This window comes from Sapajus apella, unplaced genomic scaffold (genome assembly GCF_009761245.1).
Source record: "Sapajus apella isolate SASKATOON/1434 unplaced genomic scaffold, GSC_monkey_1.0 scaffold5, whole genome shotgun sequence".
NCBI lineage: Eukaryota > Metazoa > Chordata > Mammalia > Primates > Cebidae > Sapajus > Sapajus apella.
In genome coordinates, this window is record NW_022436945.1 from 32,283,259 (window position 1) to 32,292,505 (window position 9,247).

The 9,247-nt window shown below is 36.4% G+C and overlaps 1 protein-coding gene across 4 annotated transcripts in view; it reads left to right on the plus strand.

The window, feature by feature from the left end:
- GRXCR1 (glutaredoxin and cysteine rich domain containing 1) overlaps positions 1-5,934 on the plus strand; it is a 372,499-nt gene extending 366,565 nt beyond the window's left edge. For all 4 annotated transcript variants that reach the window (XR_004266358.1, XR_004266362.1, XR_004266365.1 and 1 more), the window contains one exon: positions 5,640-5,934. Coding sequence is in view for 1 of the 4 variants with exons in the window: in XM_032272113.1 (XP_032128004.1) it covers positions 5,640-5,819 (180 nt within the window). In the remaining 3 variants the exon portion in view is untranslated. The remainder of the gene's footprint in view (positions 1-5,639) is intronic.
- Positions 5,935-9,247: the final 3,313 nt, after the last annotated feature.

A 9,247-nucleotide genomic window follows, 5' to 3' on the forward strand; every position in this document is an offset into this window, starting at 1 on the left:
GGATTTGATGATCTGAGGTTAAAAATAATAAGAGCTTCATTTCCTGATCTTGAAGAAGGCATAAAGACTCTTGATCTTAGCATCCTGTTTCTATATTGCATAACTGGGGATAAATTTATATTCTTAAAATTTGAGTTTGTGCTACAAAGGAAGTCTATTTGACTATCATTCATAAACTGTGCCGTTATCTTTGTCATTTTGGTCCCTTGTTAGAGACGTAAGACTTCTTGTGTGCTTCAGTTGAGATGACTGCAATATGGAGCAGACCTATTCAAGACTTAAGGGTGAGGCTGAGATGTATTATTAGGAGAATAGGGAAGTGTCTGGTTCACAGCTTTATTCCCATTGCCTTACACAGAGTCTGTCTAGTGAATACTCAATATATATTTGTGGAATGGAATGAATAAGTAAAAGGTCCCACCCCCTGAGTATCCATTTTTTTTAAACTGACAGGAATATATGAACAGAAAGAGGTAAAGTGGAGGGTGATTTCTCCTTCCTTTTTTCTTGAATTCCACCCCAAAGTGACTTGTCTCAACCCAAACCACTATTCAGAGGAGAGGAGACACGGTCTGTAGATTCAGTTCTCTGTATGCTATTCTAAACCAGGTCTGCCTGGATTCTTAATTGCTTGCAGGTCATTACCTGTAGTCAGTCTCTTCATTGAAAGTGGAAGTCAGTTTTGTTACTAATAGTAATGAAGTCTGTTTTGTTACTAATTGGTAATGCTACTAATAGTAACTAGTAATACTATTAGTAAAGTGGAAGTCTGTTTCATTAACTTCAGTTATTCTTTCTTCCTCCAACTTGAAACTTTGTCCATGTTCTATGGGAAATTCCTAGTTCTTTTTCCATCTTGATCTGTGGGCAAAACTGTCTAAGGAAGGGTTAGACTTCAGGGCAACACTAACATAAGAGCATCTAATATAATCCAACTGGGTTTTCTTTGTACATAATCTAAACTAAAACCAGAATTGCAGTATAACAAAAGTGCTCTTTGAAAGATATGGCTAGCCATGCGTAAATTATTTATTCTTATTAGAATAGCAAATAGCATAAATTGTGCTGGATGATGTAGCAGGAAGGGATTCCTGGGTGCTGAGGGGGCACTGGGGAGCCTCCGTGGGTTGCCTCAAGACCCACCCCATTCCACCACCACTTTGGCTTTAGTCTTAGCATTTATCCTTTCAACTACTTTACATTTGGGGATCTCAGGGTTAGGTAATTTTGGAAAAAAAAATGGATGCAAATAAACATGGAAAACCATTATCATAGTGGGATGAACATGGATTTTGCTCATAAAGAGACCCCTTCAATATTCAACTTTCTAGTTATAAATTCATAATTATTTTTAAAAAAACAATTGAGAGGCTTTGTTTCCTCATTTATGAAACGGTAGTGTCTGTCACATCTGGTTGGTGTGAGAAGGGGGCAAAGACCCCACACGAGATGTAAGCCATCCCTTTCCTCTCCTACGTTTATGCCTGAAATAGCTTATTTTTCTTGAGAATGGAAGTGGCCTGAGAATCTTTCTAGCACTGTGGTCCAAGACAACAGAAATAGCACATGAATTGAAACACATTTACTCTCCCTTTCTTGCAGTGACAAAACCTTAAACCAGAAAGCTAAGTATAGAACAAGTATTTAAATTGAATGACTCTGAGAAGTATAGAAAATGGTTATGTCATGTGACCACAAGCAGTTTAGATTGAGGTAGCAGTTAATAAAAATCCTTTCAAATAAGAATTTATTAATAAAATAATGGCTAACAATGACTAACTGTATTGAGTGCCTACTATGTGCCAGGCAATGTTTTATTCACTTCCCATGAATTAGTTCATTGAGTCCTCTCAACAATCCTTTAAATAAAAGAGAGATCTCATCGCAGAATTGCACAGATTCTGAGGACACTATTTTAGGATGGCCTTGTATTTGTGATTATCTTTAAAAATAAAAATGCTTTGGTATTTATATATCAAATTTATTTTAGGACAGGAGATTTATTTGTTCTGACAAGGGGGCAAATTATGAAGAAACAGTAGACTCTTGGTATCAGTGGATTTAACATTTGATATTTTAGGCTTTGAAAGTAATATTTGTAAGTCATGTTGACTATGTAATATATATATGTGTGTGTATGTATATATGTGTGTGTGTGTGTGTGTGTGTGTGTATATATATATATATGTATATATATATTTTTTTTTTGAGATGGAGACTTGCTCTGTCTCTAGGCTGGAGTGCAGTAGTGCGATCTTGGCTCACTGCAACCTCCACCTCCCAGGTTCCAGCGATCCTCCTTCCTCAGCCTCCCAAGTAACTGGGACTACAGGTGTGTGTCACCACGCCCAGCTAATTTTTGTATTTTTAGTAGAGACAGGGTTTCACCATGTTGGTCATGTTGGTCTCCTTGACCTCATGATCTGTCCACCCCTGCCTCTCAAATGCTGGGATTACAGGCATGAGCCACCACGCCTGGCCTAAAATAATTTTTTTTTGATGGAGTCTCACTCTGTCGCCCAGGCTGGAGTCCATCTCAGCTCACTGCAACCTCTGCCTCCTCAGTTCAAGCAATTCTGCCTCAGCCTCCTGAGTCGCTGGGATTACAGGAGTGCGTCACCACGCCAGGCTAATTTTGTTTTGTATTTTTAGTAGAGACAGGATTTCACCATGTTGGTCAGGCTGGTCTCCATATCCTGACCTCGTTATCCACCTGCCTCAGCCTCCCAAACTACTAGGTTTACAGGCATGAGCCACCGTACCTGGCTAATAATTTTTAATTGTGTTGAGTTACTATTTAGAATTTTGTGTGCTCAGAGCCTGGTGACTAAAGTGCCACAGATAGACAGTGAGCTCAGGAAGCTGCACAGCACTAACATGTTCATTTCAGCTTTGTTGGTCTTTGCTTGTAGTCACAAATATATTTTATGAGAAAACCATATTGCTATTCAAGAATCTGGTCATTCACAAGTGTCTTGGGTCATAGCAGCAGTTGATATTCACCTAGTGTGCACTGGTATAGCAGTTGTGGTGATTGAAAATACTGAAATATGTTTGTAGTCATTAAGATATTGAAATAATTGGGCCTGGTGCAGTGGCTCACGGCTGTAATCCCAGCACTTTGGGAGGCCAAGGAGGGTGGATCACTTGAGGTCAGGAGTTCCTAACCAGTCTGGCCAGTGTGGTGAAACACCATCTCTACTAAAAATATAAAAATTAGCTGAAGGTGGTGGCATGCACCTGTAATCCCAGCTACTTGGAAGGCTGAAGCAGAAGAATCACTTGAAGCTGGGAAATGCAGGTTGCAATGAGGCGAGGTGGCACTGCTGCACTCTAGCCTGGGCAACAGAGTGAGACTATGTCTCAAAAAAAAAAACCCCAAAAATGAAAAAAAAATTGAAATAATTTATACTGATTGGTAAATAGCCATTGCCCAAGATGCACAAACATCTCTTCTTCTCTGTCAACTTCAACCTGTAAGCTGCCAGACAAAACACAGGATGCCCACTCACATTTAAATGTCAAATAAATTATAAATAATGTTTTAGCTTAAGTACATCTCATGAAATATTTAGTACATACTTACACAAAAATTATTTGTGCTCTATCTGAAATTCAGATTTAACTGAGCATCCTGTATTTTTATTTGCAAAATATGACAACTCTATTCTACTAGGAACTCAGGTCCATTTACAATCTAACAGTAATGAATAAAGGGCTGGACTCAGGGTCCCTGCAGGTCCTTTCTCTAGGACACTGGCAAGCCCAGCATCTGTTCTGACCTGGTGCAATTGTTGTACAAGCCATTAAATATTAATCTCCTGTCATAGCAATAGTGAATGACAAGGATCTATCTACATTATTATATTCTTTGTAATTTTGGTAAGAACACCATTACTTAGGAATTTTGTTTATACTTAGCTTTTAAAGTACAGTTTTTCCATCACCAGGTTTGTTTTTGCTCGAAGTTTTTCTTATTTATATTTTAATATTGTGCAAAATTTAAGTGCAGCGTATCTTTTTTAGGTGGATTCTTGCACAAAGAAATGGCAAACGTTAATCAACAAAGTAACCAAATTGCTGTACATATCAATCTATCTTTTTGGAAGAACTTTAAATCTCTACAGTCTTGATGAAGTTCATTGTTTGTATCATTCAGATTGACAACAACTACTCTCTGTGATTGTGTGGCATTAGAAATGAGATATTATATGAGATTAGCCATCTTGATTGTAATAGCCAATTCAAATTATAACCACAAGTGAGTCCTGATAGATAAGGAAAATGCCCATTTATATTGCCTTAAAATATCAATATTAGATTGATATTTTCTAAATATCAGTAAGGTCCTAATGTTTGATTACCAGAGTGAATTTCACAGGTTACTAATTATGAGAGAATTATATTATTGACTTGAGAAAAATTCTCATAGTTGTATGTGCTGGAACAATCATGGGTTAAACCCAGTTAATCAGGTTTCTTTTAAGTTGAATATTTTGAGACTTTAATATGTGTAGTTATAAATCTTTGGAGAAAGGCTATATGTATGTGTCAGTATATTAAGCGTGTTTGTCTCTGCGTGTGTGTGTGTGTGTGTGTGTGTGTGTGTGTGTGTGCGCGCGCGCGCGCGTATCCACATTTCCTGAGCTTATTTTAGCAATTATTCCCATCACAAAGCCAAGGTTTCAAACACTGCTGCAAATTCCTTTTTTGCAAGTCGGAAGCTTAGTATCAATTTACTTATTTTCTCTTTGTATTCATTCTATAATGGCACCTAATCTCCCCTAAACTGATGGATGCCCCTAGAGGATACCAGTAAAGGTTATATGCTCAGAAAAGTAAATCGAAATGCATGTAAATGATTTTCAAAGTATTACTCTCAACACACTATCTAGCTATTTTAATTCTACTATCAGAGATACTTAACCTTTGCTTGAGGTAGGAAGGCTGATAGCACTGTGGGAAGTTAAATAGATCTGCAGAAATGTCTCTTGATTTCTGTGCTTATTTTCTTAAAAAATAAAATGAGGATAATGATGCTCTAATTAAATCCTTACTGAAAAAGGTGTCTGTATGTGTAGTGTTTAGTGTGGGTGAAGATTCTATACAAAAATCTATTTGAAAGTCCTTTGAAAAAAGAAGTATTACTCTAAATTTACAATATAATTAGCAGTCTTCAGTTAATAGCATACTTCGACTTTTAGCTTTCTGATTTTCCAGACTTGCTATTAATATACTGTTCTATAAACAAAGACGTGAAACTGTTAAATAATACTAAAGGGAAAGTTAAAGTATTTTCCTTTAATACAAAAAGTCAACTTCTAAATTATTTGGTTTGTAAATAGATGTTTTCATATGATGGATTTCTTGAAGTTATATGCCCTTCAACCTAAAATTTACCCACTTTACAAACCATACCTGTGGTGTAGTTGGCCATTGGCTGGGGGATGAAGGAGAACTTCAGCTAATTACTTCCCTGGGTGTAATGTGTATTAATGGTAGATGAGTTCAAGTGTGTAGCCATATTATGCCAATATTGTTTTATGACCACTCACAGTACAGAAAGACCAGGAGGCTGATTGAGTTGTTCATGCTAACACATCTTCTGTTCTCTCTTTTTCCCTTGCCACTTTATACAGAGAGTGCAGCATCCGCATGAGTGTCCCTCTTGTGGAGGCTTTGGCTTTCTTCCATGCTCTGTGTGCCATGGGAGCAAGATGTCCGTGTTTCGAAACTGCTTCACAGACTCTTTCAAAGCCCTGAAGTGTACAGCTTGCAATGAAAATGGTCTTCAGCGTTGTAAGAACTGTGCTGGTTAATTGGAGCTTTTACCCAGGAAAAGCCTCATTTTATTAATCAAAGGCAATACTTTGGTTTATATGTTTTTTAAATGGTTATGTTTATGGATTAATCAATAAACTTTGTTTATTATAATTGTCTTTGTTGTGAATTTTTGCTGCAATCATTTTCATTGATATATTAAATAAATGTTTATTTAACAACTACTCTTTGCCAAGCCCTTTGCTAGGCCCTGGTTTCTAAGTGGAATTAATGAAGTATCCCAAACCATTCCAAGATATCCAAAGTCTGATTCCCTAAATGTGTTTGCTTGTCTAAAGAAAAGAACAAAATCTATATAATGGTGTCTACTGCAACATTACCTCATTGACTAGATGAGTTTAGGTAGTAATTTCTTTTTAAGCTGTAGAATAGTTTTTTTTTGTTTTTTTTTTTTTTCATCAGGAGCAGTGGTTCATGCCTGTAATCCCAGCACTTTGGGAGGCCGAGGTGGGCAGATCACAAGGTCAGGAGTTCAAGACCAGTCTGACCAACATGGTGAAACCTGATCTTTACTAAAAATACAAAAAATTAGCCAGATATGGTGGTGTGTGCCTATAATCCCAGCTACTCAAGAGGCTGAGGCAGGAGAATCGCTTACACCCTGTAGGCCGAGGTTGCAGTGAGCCGAGATTGCATCACTGCACTCCAGCCTGGGCAACAGAGGAAGACTCCATCTTAAAAATGAAAAAAAGGATTTTATTTTTTTATTTTTTTATTTTTTGCTGCAGAACAGTCTCAGAGCTGATGCTCTTAATAATAAACCACAGTGTGATCAGATTATCAGATGGATTTCTCGGTGTTGGTACAAAAGCTACTAGAAGACTTATCTGGACATTTCATTTATTTATTTAACTTTATTTTAGATTTGGGGCAACATGTGAAAGTTTGTTACATAGAACTGCTTTGTCCCATTGTCACTTGAAATCCCTTCAAAAAGGTGGCTCTTTATTGTCCTCTTAGCTGGACACCAGAGCACTATACAGTTTGAACACATTCTAGGTATGAAAGTGAAGAAAAAATGCAAAAGAGAAAAATTTGCTGTAATTATTGACTGATGACTACCTATATACATATCTGTACTCTGACATGTTTGCCTATCAATAATTTTTAGAAATTGCCTTTTCAGTATTTGTGATAAGGTGATCAAACTATTTTGCTCCTTGGTTTTCTGAAAAGGAACAATTATTTACAGAGTACTTTTTAATTAGCCAGGACTGGTGTAAGGGGTAGTTTCTGCTTTCATGGAGCTTACCCTTTAAGAAGTAAGGAATATTCAACAAATGAATATGAGCAGGTGAGTCCTACAGTACTACAAAAGGAGTGCAATGTGCTGTGGGAAAGTATCACAGAAGGAACATCCTACATGAGGTAGAAAATAATTAGAAAGATTTTGTCGAGCAACTGATTTTAAACTGAGACAGGAGGGTAGTTGGAAACCAGTTAGTCAACAAGCAGGGGAATAGTGCTTCAGGTAAAGAAATAATATATGTGGCGGCCAGAGGTCAGAGGAAAGGTGTGTAGTTGAAGAACTATAAGAAATTCAATATGGGAGTGATTGTCTCATAATAGTGGAGCAGTTTATAGCAGATTAAGCCTCCTGCTACTAATCCATATACACTCTGAACAAAATAATAAAAAACAAGCACAACTGTGAAGGTACAAGAAAACCACCCAAAACAAAAAGAAACAGGAGAGGATTCATTCACTGAAAGGACAGAAACATAACCGCACATTTAACCAGCTTTTCCCCTGCAGGCACTTTCCAGTTTTCATAGAATACGACTCATAAAGGAATTGCAGTCTTACTGGGTGGAAAAGATAGAAGTTGGTATCTGGAGCTGCAAGAATGTATGGGAATGAGGGGAAAATTCCAAGAAATGAGGGTACCAAACAGAAGGGAGCCTCAACATCTGCTCATTAATTTCACCCAAATCCTGGGCTGATTCCTAACATTCACAGGCAGGGGAAATACATAGCCAAGAGGCCAAAAAGTTGATCAGAGAGATCAGCTCCTGCCTGTAGAATTCCTGAAACCAAACATCCATGGTTTTATAGTATCTTTTAGTACTTGACTACACGCTAGAAAAAAACTTAACATGAAAATTGGGTATAGAAAGGAACTCCTTGAATATGAAACTCAAGAGCTAACATTACATATAATGGTAAAATATTGGATGCCCTCTCCCTAAGATCAGAAACAGTGAATGAATATTCATTTTCATCACTTCTATTCAATATTGTGATGGAGGTTCTAGCTAGACAAATAAAGCTAGGAAAAAAGTCATAAAAATTCAAAAAAAAAAACCCCACTATTTGTATACCACGTGATTGGGATGTATAATATCTAAAGAAACTTATAAGCTACTGAACTGAAAACTCAAATTAGCAAAAGTATTGGATTCAAGGACATTATACAAAATTTGAAATGCATATATAAGAAACACACAATTAGAATATAAAATTAGTGTAATCCAATTCAAAGTATATCAGAAAACATCAAATACATGGAATACATTTTTCCAAATATGTGTAAGACCTCAACATTAAAAACTAAAATGTAGATTTTGCTGAGAAATTATAGAAGACCCTAATACATGGAGAAATATGTAATGTTTATGAATTGGAAGACTTCACATTTTAAAGGTGTCTGTAGCTGCAATGCAATCTCAATGAAAACCTCACCAGATTTTTAGTAGAATTTGACTAATAAATCTAAATTTATATAAAAATGCAAATAAGCTATATATTTTTGAACAAGTAGAATAAATAATAAGAGACGAATAGTTCAATACAATAGGTTAGAAAACACATCCATGGCCCACCCTTTGAGGGAAACTGTCTGATAATACGTTATCCTTCCATCTCATGAAACTATAGACGGGTTTAATAAATTAAAGCCAAATTTCTTTGAAAACACCTGCACAGTCACCGACTGGCTTGAAAATAATTATGTACATGGTAGGAGAAGGCATGCAACGGTATTGAGCCATCATTAGAATTGTTTCTGACAAATTTGTAGTCTGAATGTGAGTACATGTGGAACAGATTTCTCTGTACTCCTCCAAATAAAGAAGCATGGCACAGAAAGTGGGAAAATGTAATAGGGAATGCTCATGCAGCTGTATATCAAATAAGGAAGAATTCAAAAGAGCGGCACCATGTGGAAAATGAATGTGGACGTATTCTCCAATTTGAGCCATGCCCCAATAGAAAAAAAAAAAAAAACTAAAAACAAAACAAAGAAAAAAACAGCTATTCATCCTAAAACAAGATTTCAAGGTTAAGAATCATGAAAGTCCACCAGTTATTATTGACTACCTTCATGCAATTGCCGAAATCTACCTCTGTAATACACTTCCTTATATTGAAAATTTTCTTAAGATATTTTTAAGTTTTTTTCTTCTTT